At 41.4% G+C, this 24,483-nt stretch overlaps 1 protein-coding gene across 1 annotated transcript in view; it reads left to right on the forward strand.

Annotated features, from left to right (window-relative positions):
- Nckap5 (NCK associated protein 5) overlaps positions 1 to 24,483 on the forward strand; it is a 698,067-nt gene that overhangs the window by 657,273 nt on the left and 16,311 nt on the right. The window contains 1 exon segment of the mRNA XM_028771521.1: positions 7,754 to 7,832. Coding sequence (XP_028627354.1) covers positions 7,754 to 7,832 — 79 coding nt within the window.

A 24,483-nucleotide genomic window follows, 5' to 3' on the forward strand; every position in this document is an offset into this window, starting at 1 on the left:
TCACTTTCTACCTGCAGAGTTGATAAGAGAGCCGCTCTCCAGACAGAAAGTGGATCAAAGGGTGTTTCCTGCAGGAGCAAGTTAGAGGGCACCTCCCAGGGCTCCTGTTTCGCCAGCGGCTCTGTGAGCACTCAAGGAAGTCAAAAGAAAAACATCAAAACCAAAGTCGATATGGAAAAACCAAGAGAATCCTTGGTAAGCACTTCTCCACGCTGGCTAGAAAACACTTGGTTCTGGATGTTCTGGTGAAGTGGGTAGTAATCTGAGAGAAGACTAGGTTTCTAATATGTAGACTGTTTTTTATATAAATCTCTTCTTCTCTCTCTATTTTCTCCCTCTTTCCTCCCCCTCTCTCTTCCTTTTCCCTTCCTCCCTCTTTCTCCCTCTTTCCTCACCTTGTCTGTGTACATTTATGTGTGATAGCAGTGCCTCATATACTAACACATGTGTGGAGGTCAGAGGACAACCTCCACGGTCATTGCTGCTGTCCACCATGTTTGAGACAGGATCTCTTGTTCATGGCTGTGTAGAGCAAGCTATCTGCCCTACACAGTTCTGGGGTTCTCCTGTATCCATGCACCGCCGCATCTCACTGAGGTTACAGACACAGTATTATGCTCATCTTTATGTGGATATTGGGCATCTAAACTCAGGTCCTCACACTTCGTTGGCAAGCATTTTAGCTACTGAGCCATCAGCCTAACTAGAGAGAAAAGATTTTTAAAGAAGAGAGAAACACGGATGACAACTGCTAATGGTGGCAGCTAGACCTTGTGTGGGTGTGGTTCCCTCTGGGAATACTGTTCTTCTTGGGTCTATTTTCAGACAACGCTATAATCTCTATACATTGCCAGGAAGTGTTGCTACCAATATCATCTTAGAATGATACCCAGTGTTAGAATTTTGGTTTGATGTTGATTCTAGCATCAACAGCAACAAAAAAGAAATGCAATTGGAGATATGAAAATGCCAGATGATTTAAGAACGTGTCAGCTATTTTGATGTTTTAGGTGTTGTTTATTTTTTATTGAAGGAGAACATAACAGGTAATCCTACATAGATGGATAGTAGCAAGCTACCTGAAGTACTTAAAAACAATTCTCAACATAAAATGATTTTATCCAGGACTGGGGAGATAGCTTTTCCCATGCAAGCATGACAGTCAGAGTTTGGATCCATAGAACTCAAGTAAAAATCTAGGCAGGGTGGCATGCTACTATAAATTCCAGCACTGGGGAGGTGGAGGCAGGAGGCTCTCTCCAGCTCACTGATCACCAAATCTACCTCCTTCAGTGAGCTCCAGGATCACAGAGAGACCTTCTCTCAATCAGTAAAGAGGAGAGTGACTAAGAAAGACATCTGACAACACTATCTGTCCTACATGAGCATGCATCCATGTGTTCATGCACACACATCCACACAAACTTATACATACACCCCTCTAACACACACATACCATAAACTTGCACATGTGTACACACAGAGAAAGTATTCCATCTGTATCTTCATACCTTAATAAAGAGAATAAGAAATATAAGATATACTAACACTTTTTCTGAAGGACAATTTGAAATGAGAAGTGACTGCATTTAGGTGGAAGTGGGTGTTTGAAGAGAACAGATCCTAACAGCAATCTTGATTGGTTTTTGCAAGTTGCTGAAGTGACACCATCCTCAGGGTGGGGTTTCACAAGCACATCTAAGACAAACACATTGGAGATGTTTCTCCTCCGATAAGCCTGGACTCCAAAGAGCTCTGAGGTCTTTCTTTCAAGCTGACTATGTTCGTTGCAGGTTTTTTATCCTTTAGCCCCCAACTCCTTTAGCCCTTGGCTCATATGACATCATACCTCTTTGAAAACACAGATGTCCCTTGCATTATAAAACCACAAATTATAAGCATATCTGAAGCTGCCCTTGTAGTGTCACTGAAAGGAAAAGGGGAGAAGGAGCATGGAGAAGTGTGCAATATGCTGGAAATTCAATCCTACTGATGGAAAGCTTTGATAGCCCAGCGGAGCCCCTTATCACAGACACTCCATTTAACTATGCCCCATTTAATATGGTTCTGACAGCTTAGGGTATATCTTCACTGTACAGAAGGACCAAAAAAACAAAAAAGAGCCTATGTTGAGCTTTTACAATTTCATTTTTGCTTTCTTATTACTTCCTAATGCTAAAGTAATTTAACATGCTTTCCCTTCCTCATCTGAAGTTTTTCACGGGGTAAGAGAAGAAACCTCTGCTCTTCCCAGTGTATCTGCAAGAAACACTCTTAAGATTTCCTGTGAAGTACACAGATTACCTAGCCAACCCAACTTTACACAATCAATAGAGATATGCTAATTTTTCTCCTCAGCAGAGAGAGGAAATCAGTCATGCTGAGAAGGCTTTCAATATAAAGGAGTATTATTAACCTGGATAGATGACCAGCTGTGAATGTGTCTGTGTGTATTCATACGTTGGACTTCAGTTTCCATTCTGTTTGAGACAGGGTCTCTTGTTTGCTGTTGTATATGCTAGGCTAGCTGGGCCCATGGGCTTCTGAGAATTCCTCTATTTCTGCCTCCTATATTGTCTGAGGCACACTGGGTTTGCAAGCTCATCCTGCCATGTCTGCATGTTTGTGGGTTCTGAGAATCTGAACCCCCTTCAGTATGCCCACGGAGCAAGCACTCTTGCCTGGCAAGCCATCTCCCCCGCTCCATTTTTTAAAACTGTAATGTTGTTGTTTGTTTCCTCACTTTTGTGAATTGGGCTAAGGTTCCTGAGTTCAGGAAGGACTGTGCTTTCGTGTCCTTTGAGATATTAAGAAATAGCAGAGAAAGCATATTTATCATGCTTTATCATCTCAGGTAGGAGATTAGATGCAGAACAAAATACATTCTTATACCATTGCTCATTATTGTGAATACCCTTGAACCTTTTAAAATTCAGAGTTTAAGGGAATTCTCTTTCCCCGGGGCTCAAGGTAAATTTGCTTATTTTTAAAATATGTTACAAAGAAATTTCCTTATAGTAGTTATTTAGTTGGAAACAATGGTGATTGATAACACCATTGATGACACAGCATCATCATGAATGCAAACACTGCTTCATTGTCAAGGCAACACTAAGTCAAGAGTTTTCTTCTTTTTGCCTGGCAGTACTTGGTGTTGAATCTGGGAACACACAAAGACACACACACACACACACACACAAGGCAAACAACCTAACTACTTACCCCTGACCTATAGCCTCAGCCCTAAAAGCACTTCTCTCAAACCTCCTAACACAATGTGCTACCAGGCTTTGGTCTTCAAGCAATAAAATTACATTTATTCCCAAAAGCCCAAGCATTTTTAACCATTTAAATGCTTAGTGATTGTTTTTATTTCCTTCTGTTGCTGTGATAAAATACCCTGACAAAAAGCAACTCTGGAGAATGGGTGTAGTAGAGCTCACAGTTCCAAGTTATAGGCCACTATTTTGGAGGGAAGTAGAAGCAGAAACTTCATACTGCTAGGCACATCATATCTGTGGGCAAGGGCCAAGAGAAATAAATCCATGTGTGCTTTCTTGATTGCCTGCTTGTGCTCAGCTTAATTCCCCCACTCTTATACATTTCACTGCCCCCAGCCTAGGGAATGTTACTGACCACAGTGGGCTGTGTCTTCCTGTATAAGTTATCTTCATTAAGACGATCCCCACAGGTATGTCAAAGGCCAATCCAATGTTAATAACCCTACACTGAGACTCTCTCCTTCCAGATGATTCTAGGTTGTGTCAAGCTGACAATTAAAACTAAGGATCACTAGTAATTGTAATAGAAAGATTGTTTCCATATATGTTTTATATATACCTTTATGTCACAAACCACTTAGCTTACCAGTAACTGCATATTCCTTTTTAGTACAGTTAAGATGTGCAAAAGTACCAGCGATGTTTCACCAAAATAAATCCTTTTCTCCCTATAGAACTTTAATTAAAGGCTTATGTCCTCACATCTGCCATCTTAGGCCACTTAGCTCTAATTTTTTTTGTGTGTAATTTAGACCAGTGGCCATGTTACTTGGTGCTTGAAATGGTTTTATGTGTTTCAATGAAGGGTAGGGAAGACCTCCCCTAGAAAGATTACCCTGGGTGTGCTCTGCTTGCTGTCAGCTTCAAGTTGTTCCTTCTATGAGTAGAGACTATTTTCTGAATAGCAGTCTTAAAGAAAGACAGTCCCAGGCTCTTTTTAGCATCTCAAGACAAAAATAAAAATCATTAACAAAGTTAAGGGGATGACACACCTCCATGGATCATGGGAGAGAGATGGCCATTTTAATGCATGTGTGTTAATATAAATGATACAATTCTCTTCCCCCAAGTGTAACCTCTTCTGAAGGAAATCACATCTGCTAATAAAAAATCATCAAATACCGTCCCATTAAGATGGGGTTGTAGAGATGAAATAGCATAAAATACCACCATAATTACACAAATGGTTATCATCTTATTAAGTCCTGCAAAATGTAATAATTTCAGCATCCTTAATTGAATGATTCCATTCTAAATGCTGTTTTGATGCAAATAAGCAGCCTGTACATTTGCCTTCCTTTTGCTAAGTCTTTTAAGACATGAAATATCCATAGATATTGGCTCACTCATTTTCCATCCCAGAATCATGGTCTTTTGGGTATCTTCCCCCTCCCTTGGCCTTTCCTTCCCCGTCCCTCACACTTTCATGGCAAGTCATTCTTCCTAGCCCTTGAGTTGATTTTGGTATAAAAAAAAAATGCTGTTTACTTTAGAAGCCAGTAGGGTTAGAGTCATTCAGAGAGGAAGGAATTCCAAATGGGGAGTTCTCCAAATACAGAGTTCAATTGTGAAACCACATGTGTCTGTCGTAGTGGGTTGTAGTCCCACTTTTGCCTCTTATGACTTTTGCAAACTCATTTCCTTCTGCCCTGCTTATAGATCAGGTTAGTCATGATGAAGTCAGTGACAGTTAATGACCCCATACTGCAATTTGATATCTAAAGCACCTCTTGCGCCCCACAATGGACATGGGTTAAAGATACATCATTAGAAGATGAAGATGCTAACACTTGGGACCTGAAAGGTAGTTCAGTCAGTAGCTTGCTCAAAGACCTGAGTTCAATTCCCACAACCCACATAAAATACCAGATGTGGTAGCATGTACCTGTAATCCCAACACTGGGAAGGGAGAGATAGCTGGCTGGCCAGGCTAGCTTAGTCAATGAACTCCAGGCCAGTGAGAAACCCTGTTGTAAAAATAAAAAGGTGGCCAGCACTTGAACTCCTGAGATTGACCTCTGGCCTCAACATACTTACCTCACTTGTACTTCCACACATGAGTGTACATGCATCCACATGTATGTACACACATTCACACACTCACACACATTAACACTAACACTAACTCTAACACTAACAAACACTGATAACAAAGAAGACACTCTCTTTGAAACCAGAAACATTGTCCACAGTTGTTAGTCAGAAGCCTACCTTGCACTATCTTGGGCAAATTCCCATCTTGACCTAGAGTTTTCTCACCTCCCTGGAATGTTCCCACATCCCACCTGCTGCATGGTCCAGAGTGAAAATTAATTTAAACCAAAGCCTATGAAAATATAATTAGGAAAAGAATCTGATGCCAAAATAAAGTATGCCCCTGATTTCCATACACAAATAGTTTTAAATAATATATCCTCACTGTGTGTTGAAATCTGTTTGTGTAGAAAAGTAGAAGAATATGTCCTTCTCTGATACTGCCCTTCCCTCAGCTTGTACTTCAGCAAGACCCTTCATATCCATAACTGCTACCAATACTCCTTGGCAGATGCCCTTTATAAATCAATAAGCCTTGGGTGAATCTGGAAGCTACATGCAGCATAGTCATAAAGTGTAAATAATTGTTTTTATCTCATTAACTGTTGAAAACCAGGAGGTAAGAAGGAGAGGGCTAAATTTAGACGCCAGATCAGCATGCAGACAGATGACTTTCTACAGCATTTGATGTAAGATAACGTTTGTATCATATTCAGCCTGAGCCCCTGGGCAGATCCTCCAATAGCATTGCACCATTCCTGTTGTTGTGACAAGCTGTAACACAGGTTATAGGAGCTGCTGTAGGGATTGGCATTTCCTTGAGGACTTTGGCTTGTCTTGATATTGAGACCATGTCCACCCAGATGTAATGGCGTAGAAATCTGAGAACCATGATGATCCCTGTAAATGGATACCAGGCTATAGTCTGGCTTTTTGAATTCAAATCTCAGCTCCTCCATTTTGATAATGATGTGTCATCCCTGCCATTTCAGGAGTGTTGGGGGCAGCACTGTTCCCTAGCGTCAGGTCAAGCATGTCAGACCTGTGTGTAAAGCCATTGCACAGCTCCTAGCACAGACAGTGCAGGTGTTGGCTGGTTTTGTTTATAGGTGTGTTGTGGGGAGGAGGAGCCACATGCATCCATGTGTGTGCCTGCTATAAAGGCTAGAGGTCACCCTTAGTAGTCCCTCCTTAGGGACTTTGCATTGTTTTTTAGACAAGATCTTTAACTGGGTGGTTGGCCAGAGAGCCCCCAGAGATCTGCCTGTTTCATTTCCTCAGTGATGGAATTATAAGAATTTAAAACCCCATACCAGCACACATGGCCTTTTTACATGGGTGCCGAGGGATCAAACCCAATCCCTCATGCTTTTAAGTCAAGCACATTACTGAGTGATCCAGCTCCCCAAACCAGTCAGCTAATCAGTGTCCATGGTACTCCACTGTTAGAAAGCTGGTGTTTCAGTATTCCTCCCACTGTTATGACTTAAGACAAATATGCTGAGCTTAAGGAAGGTCCCAGACCTCAGAATCCCTATTGATAAAATACCAAGACTCGAGGGGACTCTCTCTAACTTTCCTTTTGAGGCCTTGCCAAGCTGAAGCTGGAGTATTCTAGCTTGAAGGGACAAAGAACTTTTTTTGGTTTTGTTTTTGTTTTTGAGACGGGGTCACCTATAGCTCAAGCAAGGCGCACATTCATTATGTTGCTGAGGATGACTTGAGCCTTTATGGTCATGCCTCTACCTTATGAGAGCTAGGATTTTTATGAATATGCCATCAGGCCTGGTCTATGTGAAGCTATGGGTTGAACCCAGGGCTTCATGTGTGCTAGACAAGCCTTCTATCAACTGATCGACATCCCCAGACAGGAGTTTAATATGACACTTGCAAATGTGTCTTGCCAGTCTAGTTTACTGAGCACACAACAGGCTCCTCATTCCATTATGGAAGGAATGAAGAAAAAAAAAGACACTTTCTTAGCGAGAGTTATATTCTAGGAAAGGGTCACATGACCTAAATACAATTCAAGTATAGTCCCTTATTCTTATTAAAATAACTTATAGCAAGAGTCTGTGTCTCAGGAAGAGTTATAGCTCCTTAGACTTTAATGTTTCCTAATACCCTGGTGTGAATGACTCCATTATAAAGTTTTAAAACCAAAGCAGTTAATCTTGAAATCACACATAGAACCAGGGACCCTGTGAGTCCAGCAGTTCAAAGCTGGGGTTGTAATTCTGGAAATGGGCTCTCTTAATTAAAACCTGTAATGAAGCCAGATAATAAAGGCAGAGTGGAATAAAGTATATACACACATTCCTATTCCCACGCAGGTGTGTGCATTCAGCACACCTATTACAGAACGAGCCATTATTATAAGATTGCAAAGGATTATTGTAGCGTAATGAATAAGAACTTCTAGTATCTTCTTGCTTCAGGGGGCAGAGGTCGATGAAGATGTACGAGAAGATGAAGAAGACAGAGTTACTGATGCTGTGCTCCAGAGCCACGTGATAGGTAAACATCCATGTGTTGCTTGATTGTCTCTCACTTTGATGCATTCTCTTGGTGCAGTTTTAGAGGTCTGGTCTACTGTGGCCCATGACTGCAATCGTTCTCAACCTGTGGGTCGCAACCACTTCAGGGTTAGAATGACCCTCTCACGGGGGTTACCTAAGTCCATCAGAAAACAACAGATATCTACATTATGATTCATAACAGTAGCGAAATTATAGTTGTAAGGTAGTAATGAAATAATTTTAAGGTTGGGGGTCACTACAACATGTGGAACTGTATTAAAGGACTGCAGCATTGGGAAGGTTGAGAACCACTGCTTTATGGGGTATGAGGTGGTACTTTTTCCTCAAAGAGGTTAGATGTTATATTAGTGACTTTTCCTGTTGCTGTGACATAATGCCTGATAAAAGCAACTTCAGGGAGGAAGGGTTTATTCTGGCTCACAGGTCAAAGGCGCAGTTCATCATGATGGGGAAGGCACAGCAGCAGGAGTATGAGGCAGCTGCTCATATGACGTCCATAGTCAGGAAGCAGAGAGATGAATGCTGGTATTCAGCTCGCTGTCTCCATTGTATCCAGTCTGGGACTCGACCATACCATGGTGCCACCCATTTTAAGGTAGATCCTGTCACCTTAGTTAACCTACTCTAGATAATCTCTTATACACATGCCCAGAGCCTAGTCTGATCCAGATGACATGCTCAGAAGCGTGTCTCTATGGTAATGCTAGATCTTGTCAAGGTGATAGTATAAACCTTCACAATGCTAATATAAAACAAGCAGATTGGGCCTGGGCCTGGGGCTAGCGTAATTGATAGAGTCCTTGCTTGGCATTGACAAGGTCTAGGGTTTGATGCCAAGTCCCACAAAGGAAAGCAAGCAAAAAACAGGGAGCCACACTGTTTCTGGGGTCTCGGAGCCACACTGTGGTGAAAACATGGGTGTTTGCAAAGGAAAACAGTGTGAGCTGAAGAGGAGTGTGTGCTTCTGTTATATAAATGGAGACTTTGGTAACTAATGTTTTTCCCCCCTAAGGAGAAAATCACTCCTTAGAATATCCCTTTAAAGAATGTCCTCAAGAAGCAACAAATGCAGGAGTCTATTGTTTAAAAACAGGGTGGTGGCTTTCTAAAATGGAACATGTAAATATATTGGACACTTCACATATAGAACTGTCTTCGTTTCTTGCCTGCTACTATGATAAAATATTCTGGTATTTTATCATAATCTCAACATAAGAGGGAAAAGGTTTATCTATAGAGCTCACAGTTTAGAGGTGCAGTCCATCATTGTGGGGGAGTCCCAGCAGCAGCATCTGAAAGCAGTTGGTCATGTTACATCCCAAGCATAATGAATGCGTATCAGTTACCCAGCTCCACTTCTCCATTTATACAGTGTAGGAATGCCCACAGAATGGTCCAACCCACAAATAGGATGGATCTGTCTACATCAAGTAATCAGTATACTCCTCGATGGGTATAACCAAAGACTGCTCTTGCCAGATGATATTGTCAAGTTGAAAATTAACACTAACCATTATAAGAAACAAATGAAATAAGTAAATTCAGTTGCCAAAACCTTCAACCCAATTTTCTTTTCATCATTTCTGTCGAAAGACCTAAATATAGATAGACCTGAATTTACTTCAACTTGTTTGATGTTTCTTTCTTAATAAGGAAGAATATATAATTATTCAGAAAACCTGATTTCACCGGCTAAGGTAAAGATGAATCTGCAAGGACACAACAGTTAGCTTCCTGTTCCCAACTCCCTGAAAGCTCTACAACTCTAAAACCCGCCCAGTTGCATTTCTTAAAGTTGTACATACTACCAAATATAAAAGAAAACATGTGCCAGTAAAGTGGGATTCAAGTGCCCTGTTTCAGTCTCAGTTAGGAGACCGTGATGGAGGAAATACCTGTGACTTTCCCTCTTTGTGAGAAGACTGAAGAAGTAATGGATTTTCACATCCCCAGACTACCTTGGGCACTTGTTGCAGTCACTGTTCTTCAGGAGACAGCAGTGCCCATGAACATGCATGTACTGATTAGTCACCTTGACACACAATGATGGAATGGATTGCCCTAAGAGTAGCAGAATGACCAATGTCTTAGCTTTTCTTTTTGCTTAGCTGAAATACCCCAACAAAAGCAGCCTAAGAGGCAAAGGGTGTATCCTGGCTCAGGGTTTGAGGATACAGTTCACCATGGCGGTGAAGTCACAGCAGCAAGGGAAGGAGGCAGCTGATCCCACTGTATCTACCATCCAATGTAGGAGAGCCACGACTGTATGCAAGCTACTAGCTCCTCGGCTTTTTTCTTCCGTTTGTGCAGTCCAGGATCTCATGCCCAAAAGATAGTCCCACCCACAACTTCGTTGAGTCTTCCTACATCAATTAACATACTCAAATAATCCTCCACAAGCATGCTCAGAAGCTTGGGCTCCCAGGTGATTCTAGATCCTGTCAAGTTAACAATTAACACTAACCATTGGAGCTGAATATTAAGTCCTAATATTCCCTTTGAGGGGATTGGTATCCAATAGCCTTTGTATCCATTGTTTTCACTGGGATGCCCTTAGCAGCCAACTCCCAGCACCCCTAGCTTTGAATGCCATATTTTTCCAGCATCCCCAGCCGTCTCAAGCAAACTATAATTTATTGTGTGTCTCAGAGTGTTGTTGTCCCCATTCAGCTTAATGAGACTGGCACACAATTATTATTCTTTTCATTTGTAATTAGGAATACAAAAGTCTTCACAAACAGCTGAATGATTATAGTCTGAATCAGATTATTATTCCAAGACATCCTTTTATTATGGTTGTCAGTGTGAAGGGATTTAATTGGTACCAGTTCAGCATAGTTAGCTAATGTGCAAGTTAAATACTGTTTAACAGCCTTCAAGCATGATAGTCTGTAAAACTTGGCTGAGTCTCCTTTTTCCCATAATGAAGTTCTTCAACCTGTTAAAAAAATAATCATAACAGGCAAAAGATTCAGTTCTATGACAGAGCACATGCTAAATGTGCTCAAGGCTCTCGGTTCAATCCCCATCGTTACAAAACTGAGATTAAGTGCAGAAAGACTGGGAGTGTAGTTCAGTTGGGAAGCGTAGTTACTCAGTAGACAGAAAACATTGTCTTCCATCTCTACCACTGAATAAACCAAGCATAGTGCTGTACTCAAGGTTCTTTTTTGCTATATAGTGAGTTCAAGGCCAATTTGGGTTACATGAGACCCAAGTCTCAAAATAAAATAACGGCGACAATTTAAAAAAAAAAAAAGCAAAAACAGGAAAAAGAAGAAGCAGTAACAGCACAAACACACATGCACACACATATGTGTGTGCACACAAATAATGTTATATGCCACCTCTCTTCTTGTATTTCTTGTTTTCTATAGTAGACGACTTTATTATTTGAGATAAGATTGGGGTTCATTGTTACTACCTTCTTGAATTTTATGTCCCTGAGCCATCAACAATTCCATGGACGTCTCCTGCCTTCAAACCCCTTGCCTTGGGTTGCAAACTGAGTCCTGCCACTCTAGGGATCCAATTTCTGTTGAAACAGAAAGTACAGGGATGAGTAGATGCTTCCCAGGTTCCCTGTAGGCTCTACCTAATACAGTGTCATGGGGAAATGAATCATACAGCCAACCATCGCTGCAAAGGATGCTGAGAAAGTGCACACATTCCTTTTTAATCTCTGTCTTATGAAGTAGCAGAGGGAAAAGATTGATACTAACTCTGAGCTAGCCACCAGTAGGAACATTTTAAAGGTTCTCCCTGACTGAGACTAGATGAGAGTCACTAATGTTTATTCCTTAATCTTTATCCCATCACAGGGACTGAGAATATATATGTTCCCTGCTGATTATCCTACGCATAGTATTATCATATATTTTACAACACTTTATAGCCATGATATAATATTTTCAGTAATAGTACTTGAACAGTTTGTATCTCTTCCAAACAAATATTAACAAACACCTTTTCAACAGAGAAAAACAGCCAAGGAATTTTGACCTGAAGGTTGGTGTTTCTGTCTGTGACCTCAGGGTGATTGTGTTGGTTTAGTCAAAATGCCATGAGTTGAATAGGAAACAAATGCTGTCCCCTAAACTGGATCTAAATTGAAATGCAAGATCTATAAATTAAGGGACTGAAGCAATAGCCCAGTGCTTAAGAGAACATGCTGTTCTCACAGAGGACCTGAGTTCAACTCCCAGCACCCACACTGAACAATGCAGATCCACTTGTAATTCCCTGCAGGGAATCTGACTTCTCCTTGCTTTTCTGAGTACTTCTCATCCACAAGCATACACTCACATAGACATGCATATATATGTAGAAGTAAAAATAAAATATCTATGTAAAATTTTGCGAATTAAGTAAAATAAAGGCATTTGATATTTTTTCTTTAAAATAATCCTAATAAATGTCAGACTTTGTGTTAATAAGCAACAAAAAAAAAGCTAGCCTAATTTAATAGAAGCTCTAGCATAAATGGTTTCTTTCCTACCTTTTTAACTATGGCAGACTGATCCTATACATTAGCCTAATCGTCTGCTAATGTTAAACACTCTCAAAGAATTGGAATGCTAGTGTCTTATGTTGAAATTACCAACCAGTGAGATAGAAAGTTTAATTGATAAAGTTCTTGCTTTGCAAACATGAGGACCTGGGTTTACTCCCAGAACCCATGTTGAAAACAACTGGATGTAGTACTGCACGCTTCTATCTCCTCACAAGGAAAGTAGAGTCGGGGCATGTAGATCTCTGGGCTCACTGAACAGCCAGCATGGCATACTTGGTGCCTTCCAGTCCAATGGAAAGCTCTGTCTTTAAAAACAAGACATATGTCACCTAGGAAATAAGAACAAAAGTTGAACTCTTTACACACATATCCACAGATGAGCACCCACACTCATATTCTGACATGAACACATACAGGCACACAAGAATACACAAAGAAAGAAAATAGCAGCCAGTGATGAATATAAAAAAGAATTCCCACAGTTGCAAGATAGTTCAGTGGTGGCACTTGCCACCAACCCTGTTGACTCAAATTCAATATCTAGGTCCCACAAGAGAAGGAGAGAGCAGAGTCCCACAAGCTGTCCTTCGACACATGGGCTGTGGCACACCTATTCATATACACATATATGCAAATAGCTAAATAAACAAACAAGCAAATAAGTAAATAAATAAATGTAATAAATTACTAACTAGGTGTAATAAAAAATGTTTGAAAATTCCCCAAGTAAAGACACAGGATCCAGAAATTCTTAAACAAATAAACAAAAAATGAAAACAAAGCAAAAAAAAAAAAAACCCAAAGATATTTTGAAGATATTTGAGGAAGAAGTCATATGGAATCTGCTGGTAACAACAAAACTATAAGACATAGAAAGGACAGGTGTCAAATAACCTCACACATGTGCACATAACATCCATCTGATTGGATGAAGGTTACATGTGCTCCATCTAAGCTCTCCAACATCCTAAGTGTGCTTCTAGTCTCTTCTATAGAGGCTTTCCAGTACCAGCATGAAAAGACAGAGGATACAGTCCCACTCCTGCCATCTCTGGACGGCCATAGCACATTGCCTTAGAGCTTGCGCTTGTCATATTTCACTACATTTGCCACCTGACAATTCCATACGTCTACATACGACATTCTGGTTGTTCTCACCCTCTCTCTCTTATCCCCTCACACCCCCAGTCAATCCCCTCCTCCATGCTCATGTCTTTCGGTTTTGTTTCCTGATCAACTGATTTAGATCAAGGTCTTCTGTGTAGCCAGAGGTTTGGAACTAGCCATTCTTACTGATGGGGTCTCTGTTGGGTATACAACTGAAGACAATGACTGTCCTTTCCCTGGTATCCATCAATATCCAATAGTCCAGCAGGGAGAAAAACTCCTTAAGCCCACCCTGATCCATGGTGCCCTTATGCAGGCTCCGTGCAGGCAGCCACAGCTGCTGTGAGTTTGTGTTAGCAATGGCTGTGTTATGCCCAGAAGACATTTCACAATTGTCTCCATATTTTACGGCTCTTAGGTTCTTTCCTTTCCCTCTTCCATCATTTTCCCTGAACCTTAGAGGCATGGTATGAAGTTTCTGATTAGAGAGTTTTCCTTGCTATCCCAAGAGCTGCTACTGTCCTCAAGGGATTCCTGTAGCCCAACATGTTACCTCCTCTTCCCTCCTTCTCCAGCCTGGGCTAACTTACAGAGTAGGAGGTGATCAGAAGTCCCTTTGAGTGCCTTGCCTCCATAAACCTATGCATTTCCAGTTTCCCAGGGTGTGATCTTCTTATTCCTCTCTTCTCCTAGACTTCAGTTAATATGGAATGATAAGTTTGGTCATTAGAGAACCAGATTAAGCAGGACTCTTCCATATCAGGTATTTGCATTAAACTCCAGTAAACCTTCACCTCTAGTTAAGAGCAATTCCTGGGGGCTGTATGTCTGAGGACTTCAAAGTACTTGTTTAGGCAAATGACAGGGTGACAAAGAAAGAAAACTGTCAAGCCCACCTTACATAAGAAAGGGATATTTTGCATACACTTAATTCTGCCTTAAAACTTAGAAGTGAAACAAAACTATGTTGAGCCAAATAATAGTAAACTTGAGACAGCTTAGACGTTTTACCTGTGACATAGACTTATAACTGTAACCTTATCATCCGTCCACACAGCACCTAACCTGGTCTGCCGCCTTTTGCACAGTTAAGGGAAGGCAGAAGGGATAGAGGAGGCACAGGATGGATGATACACACTGTGGAGGTAACTCTGCATTGTGTTCATACAAGGGAGTGTCAGTGCCGCAGTGTCCCCACATGGCAGAGGAGAAAGGGTTGGCTGAGTGCCAATGTTATTATAACCGGTTGTTTCCTTGGCTGTAAGAAGAAAGTAAGGTCCATTCTCAGGCTCTTCCAATGACTTTTCCTGAATCAAGAATAAGAAGCAGGATAATGGCACTTGCCAAATAATATCAAAGCCCAGATAGAACATACTTAACCATAGTTGTCCATAGTGGATATTATCTGGATTTTGCAGATCACATTTTGTGTTAACTCCAAGACTGTATTTCTCTAACCAGAAATACAGAAGTAACTAAGAACTAAGTTTCAGGGGTTTGAACAAGAGTAGAAATTTCTTTGTGTGTATGTATGTATATGAGATAATACGTATATACTTGTGTGTGTGTTGGCATAACTGTGTGCAATCACATATACGTAGATAAACATGTGTGTAGAGTCCTCAAGCACTCCTGCATCTGTATACATGTGCATATAACAACATCCACTCATACATCCATGTATACACCTGTCCCCTGCCAACCTATACACACTAAATAAACTAAAAGGATTTCAGGTTAAAGGCCACCAGGATTCCTAGCAGTGTATATATTAAGTCTACAGTGTTCTCTGCTTTAGCTGAATCCAAGAGGCAATAGCTAGAACAAATCAGGTAAGAACTCTGGCAAAAGGCAGAGGTAAAATTGAGTTACTAATGACATGTGACTGAGAAAAGAGATAGAAACAGGGATTCTTTTGGCTTGAACAATAGATGTGCATCAGAAATAAAAATTGAGAATTTTCAGTAAATCCATTGTAATGCAGAGCTGACATAGGAACCTTTCAAAATATGCTACAGCACATCTTTTAAAAATCAATTCATTGCAGACACTTCTCCACATGACTCCATATAGATCTACCTTGTTGGTTATTATTGTTGTTAGTTTTTATGTCATACTTTATGGAGACCAAGACTTATGTAACTCTGACTGGCCTCAAACTCTTTGTGTAACCAGTGAGGTGAAACTTGAAGTCTGGGTCCTTCTTGCCCCTGGCTACTGAGTTCTGGAATTACAGGCATGTACTACTATATCCAGTCTGTGTATGCTGTATGCATGGCGCCTGGGATAGAATCCAACCAGGGCTTCATGAATACAAAGCAAGCACTCTGTCCACTGATCTACATCCTCAGCTACCTTATTATTTTAATAATAGCATAATGCTTCCTATTATTTCACTCATCACACCAGTCTGTCATTTATTTTCTGATAGTAGTTATCTAGGCACTTTGAAACAAACTACAATGGGCCTCCTTTTCACATAGTTGATATTAAATGTTTAAAAAAATTTTTAAATTATTTACTCTTCAATTTTTCATATATTTTTGCTGTGTACCTCGATCACATCCACCAACCATATTCTCCTTCCAGCTCTCTCAGTTTTCCCCACCCCAGCTCTCTAGTGCTCCCCACCCCAGCTCCCTAGTGCTCCCCACTCCAACTCCATCCAACTTTTTGTCCTCATTTTATTGTTATTAATAATCCACTGGATACTTTTTTAATAATTCATAGACATGAACCCGGACCTTAGTGGTTCTAAACAAAAATCATCGTGTTTTGAAAATGGATAATGCCCCCCAAAATAACTTATCAATGTCAGTCTTAATTTCTTTCATCAGCCCCGAGGTAGAATGGGAGACTCGTGGTTTACCCATCACCTTATCTCTGGCGCAGTGTCACCTCGACTCATTTTGCCCAGGATCAGATAAAAGGATGCTTGCTTTATCTTTGCTCTGCCACCCTGGTGCAGCTAAAAGCTTTTCAAGAAGGGGGAGGGGCAGAATGAGCTGAGAGGTTAACAGGTTATGAAGCATTGTCCCAGCCAAGCCAGAAGCACTGAATCAATTTCCAATATGTTCCTCACAGAGCTAAAGTCCTATGCTCAGGAGATGTTATTGTTTGATTATAAAAGCAGGTGGAATTTGAAGAGAGACTTTCATGCCACCTTGATAAACAGTCTCTGCCTGTAACTCGATTGTGTCAACTCCCAGATGGAGGCGAATTATGCTTTCGGGTGACTTTCTGCCTATCTGAAACTTAGTGTTCAGCTCCTTCCTCAAGAGCTCACTGGGAAGAAACTCAGCCAGCCTGTGCAAGAACTTATTTGGAGTTGGTCTCGGCCACCCCATTTCCAAAGGAATAAGCTATAGTTCGACCTATGTCATTTCTCTGGGTGTTAACCTACTCCTCAAAATGTCCCCTATGTTAAAAGCAGGTACAGATAATTCTGGTTTAAATCAGGTATTAAGGACACTCCCTTTCTTATGTGATGTTTGTTTTAATTTAAAACAAAAGCAAATACCTGACTTCTTGGGGCTGGTGACATGGATGGTTCAGTGCTTAAGAGTATGTGCTGCTTCCCAGAGAATGCAAGTTCTGTTCCCTACTCTGTCATTATATGACTAACAACCACTTCAGGTTTGAGAGACCAACTCCCTCTTTTAGACTCTGCCAGCACCTGCACTTATGTTCATGTGCACACACACACACACACGCGCACACACACACACACACCAAAATTTGAAAATAAGAATAGAAACGCTTCTCAGGACCATGAAGATGGCTTAGTAAATGAGATGCATGTCATGTAAACAGTAGGAGCTGAGTTCAGATCTACAAATATCATGTAAAATGCCATGTATGGGGTTTATACCTCCAATGCTGGAATTTTTGGTGAGTGTGCAGAGAAAGTTTGTTCCCAAGTGCTTACTGGAAAGACAGTCTAGCCAAAACAGTTAACTTCACTTTCAGTGTGAGTCTTTGACACCTGAAGTCAACTTCCACACACAACTGCACAGCTGAGCCCACCTGGACACAGTGGCAAAGAAGCACACACTGTATATACACAAAAAATTCACTTCTCAGAGCTTCTCAGATATGGTGCTATAATTTAGTCATATTTTTGCCTTCTTAAATTAGCATATGTATTAGTCACTTAGCACTGTGTCAAGATTCTTGAAAGGATAAAGTATAAGGGAGGGGGCTTATTTTGGCTTACAGTTTAAGGGAATACAGTCCATTATGTCTGCTCAGCACTGCAGCTGGTAGGTAGTGTCTGCAGCTGCTCATAAGATGATATCAACCAAGAAGCAGAAAAGGTCAAGCCAGAGCTTGATTGGGCTATCACTCACGAGGTCCAACCCTAAGCCACACTTCCTATCAGCCTCTCAAAACTGCTACCAACTGGGGACCACATGTTAAACACATAAGCCTATGGGAGCATTTCATATTGAACCAGTACAATGTACATTCACTGGGCAAGTCAGTAGGTTTCATCCAGTACTGTTTCATACTTCAATACTATTCTCTTCTCCCATTACTTTCGTACTTTCTTCTCTTCCCACTGACCTTTCCTTTTACTAAATAATATAGACTCCATGTATCTGAGTCTGGTTTATTATATTTAACATAATAGATTCTGTTATGTTTCCTCGCAAGAGACATACTTTCATCCTTCTTTATTACTGAATAAATTATTATTTGTGTGTGTTTAGACATATGTTACATGTTTATCTATTCATCTCAAATGGAAGGTGGGATTAATATTATCTTAGTTAATTTACATGTTGCTGAGACATAACATCTGAAAACAACTGAAAGAAGGAAGGGCTTGCTGCACACTGTAGTTTGTGTGCAGTCTGTTATGGTGAGGAGTCAGGGCAGCAGGAGTGTGAGGCAGTTGGTCACATGATATCTACAGTCAGGAAGCAGAGAGAGAAGGATGATGAATGCAGATGCTCAGCTTGCTTTCTCCATTTTATGCAGTCCTGGATCCCAGCCTTGAAAGAGCAATACACACATTCAGAGTGGATCTTCCTATCCTAATTAACCAGATCTAGAAGCTTTCTCACAGACAGGCCCAGAAGTCTGTTTCCATGGATATTCTATGTCTAATGAACTTGACAGTCAAGGCTAATGATCACACATATTGTGGTCATTGTAAATAATGTCACAGTGAGCATGGCCATGCAGGCTTAGCTGCTACTTAGCTACATGCTAACTTAGCAAAAATAAGGAGATATGTGAGAAAGAGGAAGCCATGAACGATGGTGTTGACAGTGAGGTCAAAGAGTCTGAAAGTATGGATTTTATGGTGTGATATGAAACATCTCATATCTCTATCTCAGACCCATCAGCCCTAAAGAGGAAGACTATTCTAGAAAACCTCTATTGTTTGTCTGGCTAAACATACAGAGTCTTCCCGAGGATCTAGTGTTGCCATCAAAGCTTTAAAATATCTATTCGTGTCAAAGTTTAGTTCATTCTTCTTCACATGAATCTACAGGAAGATGGTCCTTCAGTAACAAGATCTGAGGATATTTTTTTTTAAGCTTACAAAGCTTGTACCCCTGACTCCTGGTAGCTTAGACTGCCTGAACAGTCGTGTTGGCTCTGCTCCCTGGCTAAGGGCTTTGCACTTTGGGAAAGTGCATCCACTGGTTTGCAGTCTCACAGCTCTCAGGCCATTAGGAGACCTAGGTTCCAGTCTCTCCTTGCTGTCTACCCTATGCCATATACCTCATGCTGAGCCTTTAAATAAATACCCAGCTCTTCCAGAACCTCTATCCCCCTCATCTCCCAAATGGAAAATGGAGTAATTGTGTAAGTACTGCTGAAAACATCCCAGGTGCTAGCAGAGCCCAACGGTGGGTCTTTGCTGGCATACTTATTGTCACTAAAGGTTATTTAATGCCTAGGTGGATGTGGATCCCATATTTCTGCTTGACAAAAGCAGTCCATGAAGAAGTGTTATTGTCTTGCTCATATATCACAGCAAGATGGCCACAGCATCTACGTAGAAGACTAGACTATCTTAAAAATGGAAAGGGTTTGTCATGGACATTTCTGGCCATAAGCCTTACATGTCAGGAAGAAGGCCTAGGTACCACATTTACTGAATGGATGATGAAATGACTGAGTCACCTAAATCCAATGCACCACATCTTACTCAGAGCCATTCCCATCTTCCCCTTCATACTCTTCCCCCTAGGCTGTCCCGTGCCAGTGCCATGCTGCTTCACACCTTTGTGGACTTGCAGTTGGCAAGGAGACAGTGATGGGGAGCATTGTACCTTCTCCACAGGTAGAAATGAGTCACCTTCATTCTCTGGTGCTCAGACCACAAGGCTCAGCCATAAACCAATTTCAGTTCAGTTACTAAATATTTATTAGGCTTTGACTCATCCCAGGCAATTGTGCTCAGCCCTCCAGGGATATGAAAATAGAGTCTGGGTTTGATGAGCTCCTCTGATCTGATTCTGAACCAAGATCCTTATTTACATCTTTTTCCCCCTTAAATTTAGTGGGAGATTGAATCACTCGATCTCTTGCCTCAATATTGGACTACAAGGAAAGGTCAGTTTCCACAGATGGCTTGGAACTTAGAGGTTGTCCACTCCTCCCCTTAGGCATTGCCACAAGGGCTTTACCCCTGTAAAGAGGCTTGTCATTGTAAATGATCAAGAAATCACCTTGCTTTGTAGTTCCTCAATAATGTGAACTTATTCTCCCTGACATCCTGAAAAGACAAATAATTTCTTTTAAACAGATGGCATGTGGAGCCAGTGTTTAAATGTCATCTCTGCCACTGTTTACCGCCCTACTTAGTCAGGGAGATATTTGCATGTTGGATTCTCTTGAGCTCTGAGTATGTGGTGTGAGAGAGGTGAGAAGCTTATCTGGGTGTTACTTCCTAATAAAACCCCTTTGGGACAGGGGAGAAGACTTGGTCTAAAAACGACTTGCCACACAAGACATAAGTGTCCCTGAACCCCATATTAAAAAAGCAGACATGGTAACAAATGCTTATAATCCCAATGCTGGAGAGGTGGAGACAGGGAGTGTTAGCCTACCGGAGAAGTTCCAGACCTGGGAGAGACCCTGTCTCAAAAAAACAAGACTGTTGATATTTAAGGCATGACCCAAGGCTATATATATATACTCTGGCCTCTACATAAGCACAAAAATGCATGTGCACCTGCACATACATGAACACACACATACACACAAAAACATACACACATACACACACACATAGAGAGAGAGAGAAAGAGAGAAAGAGAGAGAGAATGAGAGAATGAGAGAGAGAATGAGAGAGAGGGAGGGAGAAACATGGGCTATTACAGTTAGTTAGATGTGGTCTTGACAGATGATAAAACTGACATTTTCACTTTTCTTTTTAGTGGCAGCTAAACAATATGCACTATTTTTTTCACCTTAATAAGCTAACTACGTGAATTGTCCTTTAATAGCTTTCTTTTTTATTTTTCGTATGTACCTGTATAGGTGTCCGTGTTTATGAGTATAGATGTCCTGGAAGGCCAGAGGAGGGGCTGTATCATCTGGAGCTGAAGTTACAAGTGGTTGTGATCTGTCAGACTCAAGTGCTAGGAACTGAACTTGGGTCTTCTTCAAAACCAGTATGCAGTCTTAACTACTGACCCATCTCCCCAGGCCAGGATGACTTTCTCTTTACGATTTTACTTTTACGTTTAACTATACATATACTGAGCCATCTCTGCAGCCCCAGCAGGCTAACTGTGCTTAATTCTTTATCGTGTTTTCCAGGATTATAATGAGATTTGCAGCAGTCTGGTTTAGTTTCCCAGTAGACTCTGTGACAAGGATTCAAGGTCAAGTAAATTATCAAGAAGTACAGGAAAGAGCAATAAGGGACATCCGGCAGGGAAGGGAAGCCAGACAGTTAAAGACATGCTATCACACCAGCTATTCCCAGAATGAGCTATATAATTTGCACAACTTGGTACAAAACAAAATGCATGTCCTCTTGTTCAAAAGTTATTAGAGGGCCAGTGAGATGCCTCAGCAGGTCAAAGTGCTTGCTGCAAAGCCCTGACAACCTGAATTCAATCTCTTCCTGGATCCTGCTGTAGAAGAAAACCAACCCCAGAAAGTTATCTTTTGACCTGCACACATGTGCCATGGCGTGTATACACCTAGTATATATGTATAAACATGCAAAATGATAAATAAAATAAAAATGTTAAGGTTACTAAAAAGTTTAACAGCTAGAGAGATGGTTCAGTTGGTACAATGCTTGGCTTGCAATCCACAGAACCCACATTTAGACAATAAAAATTAAGACCCATGCGCCTGTGGCCCCTGAGCTGATAAAGAAAAGAGAAGAGGATCACCGAGCTAACTGACAAGTCAGCCGAGCCTCCTTGGGAGAGAGAAACTGTCCCAATAATAATAATAATAATGATAATAATAATAATAATAATAATAATAATAAAGAGGTGAACAATGTCAGGAGAAATGATAGCCAGAAGTTGTCCTCTGGCCTTCATGCATACATATACAGGCACATATACCTATAAACATATAGACACACACAGACTTTTAAGACAGTAACAGTCGCAGACAAGTCTCACACGTATCATTGGCCATGGCTCTTGTCTTACCTGACAGCTCAGCCTGTATGGAAGTCTGGCATATAAGTCTTAGTGTTCTTCCTCCTGAGGAGTTATTACCACACACCACCACTGTAAATGCAGGGTGGCTTCTGTCCAAGAATCCAGAGCAATGTGGTTACTTTGGACATGCTGAAGCACTGGGGTTCAAGGAGCCAGGCCATCTTCAATCCCTAATAGGCTACCAAACACCAAGATTTGATTATTCATCTAGTTATATCCAAGGCAGGGTCAAATGTCTCTAAATGTGTACCAGAATTTTGTGGGCAGACCTGGCAGTGCTGCAGTGGCTAATCTTGGTGGTCAGCTTAATGAGCTGTAGAGTCACCTAAGATACAGATGTCTGAAGTTGGCTGGGGAGGGGAGGGTGTCTTCATTGCATTAATTGAAGCAGAAGACCCCCTCACTGTGGGTGGCACATTTTCCCTGGGCTGGAATCCTGGAGTCAATGAACACAGTGATCATTGGTTTTCTGCTTCCTGATTGTGGTAGTGATGTGACCAGCTGCTTCAGGCTCCTGCTGCCTTAACTTAACAGCCATGACAGACCTTGACCCTGATCCATGATCCAGAGTAAGTTTCCCCTCAAGTTACTTTGGTGAGAGTGTTTTTGTCAAGCAACAAGAAAAGAAACTAAGACAAGTCCCATCCAGGAAAATACTCACCTCTGATCTTTCGATGTCTGCCTGCTTCTTAGCCAGCTCTCAAGACACTTGTCATTTCTACATGTAGGGAGTCAAACATATGCAGGAAAATAAAGAGCAGAGGGAGCCATGATCTTGTGTTCCCAAAAACCACAGGTATATTTGTTTGCCAATGTTATGACCCTAGAGGACTAGGTCCTTTCCTCATGAGCCTTGTTTGTCTATTGGAGAAACAGATCTAGAATTAGTCTCAAGCTTTGTCTACAAGGTCTGAGTCGTCTATCTCAGAAACATTCAGAAAGCAGTTTGAAAGGTATTACATTCCTAAATCATTGTAGTTTCTCCTAAAGTTTGGGAAAGGAAGCTGGGGGAGGGGGAAGTTTAGTTGAATTGTTTGCTGCACAAATGTCCAGGGTCCAGGTAGGATCCCCAGAACCATCTAAAGAGCCAGACATCAGAGTATACACTTGTAATCCCAGTGTGGGGAGGCAGAGACAAGTGGATTCCGGGTCTTATTGTAAGCCATCCTAGCTTACCTGCAACCTCTAGACCAATAAGAGACCCAGTCTAATACAAAGACAAGGTGAATGGTACCCGAAGAATGACACCAAAGGTTGACTACTGACCCACATGTACACTTACATACATATGCATACTCACACACACACACACACACACACACACATTCATGCACACAGTGAGTGGTAAGATTGACATGTTGCCCTCTGATGAGTACATCCTCCATAATGTGCTTTTGTTCTTTGCACTAGGTGATGCCCCATCCTCTTTCCCCTCTTTCATTGCTTTTGTGAGCTCTCAACACTGGCTTCTTAGTTGCTGCAGTGGTTTATTTTATAGATTTTATGTGTCAGAATGGAAAAGTAAGATTCTTGCTCAAGCATTGTTCTGGGTGCTTCTATGTGTTGGAGGTGAAGTGAACTTTTGGATTGGTAAAGGCATAAGGTAGGTTACTCTCCTTAATGTAGGCTTCAGGCAATCCATGGAAAACCCAAGTAGAAGACAAAAGCTCATCTTCCCATTTGAGAGGAAAGTTCTCCCACTGGGCTGGACTTCAAGCTGGGAGATTGCATTTGTTTGTTTGTTTGTTTGTTTGTTTGTTTCTATTAAGGTCAAGGCAAAGAATTCACTTTCCTGGGGTCTTGATTCTTCCAGTCTTGGTTTGGAAGTGTACATCAGTCATCCTGGTCTCCAGCTGGCTGGCTCATCCTGCAGCTTCTAAGACTTATCAAACTGTATAATTATGACAGATAATTCCCCCCCCTCTGATGTGTGTGTCTTTCTGTCCCCTCTACCCCCACACATACATCTAAACACACGCACACACACACACACACACACACTTTGTTCTTTCTCAGGGGAATCTTGACTAACACAATTACACATAATTAGACATCAACAGGATAATTAGACCATCAGCTATAGGAAGTTGAAACACCACGAGCTGCCCGGATTTGTCCATCCAGGCAGAGGAAAAGGAGCTAACAAACTGGATGGAGGTGGGGAGAGACTCCAGCTGCCAGGATTCAGCTCATATCATCTCCGTGTATGGGCAATGGGAAGCAGGTGGACCCAGTGACACCCAGTTAGGGGTAGGATATGCATGCCATGGGTCACATGTGTGCGTCAGAAGAGGAACTCAGGTACTGGTCCTTGCTTTCTACATCTGAGACAGGATGCTCCTGGTCACTTGTCT

This window comes from Grammomys surdaster, unplaced genomic scaffold (genome assembly GCF_004785775.1).
Source record: "Grammomys surdaster isolate TR1022 unplaced genomic scaffold, NIH_TR_1.0 208, whole genome shotgun sequence".
Taxonomy (NCBI): domain Eukaryota; kingdom Metazoa; phylum Chordata; class Mammalia; order Rodentia; family Muridae; genus Grammomys; species Grammomys surdaster.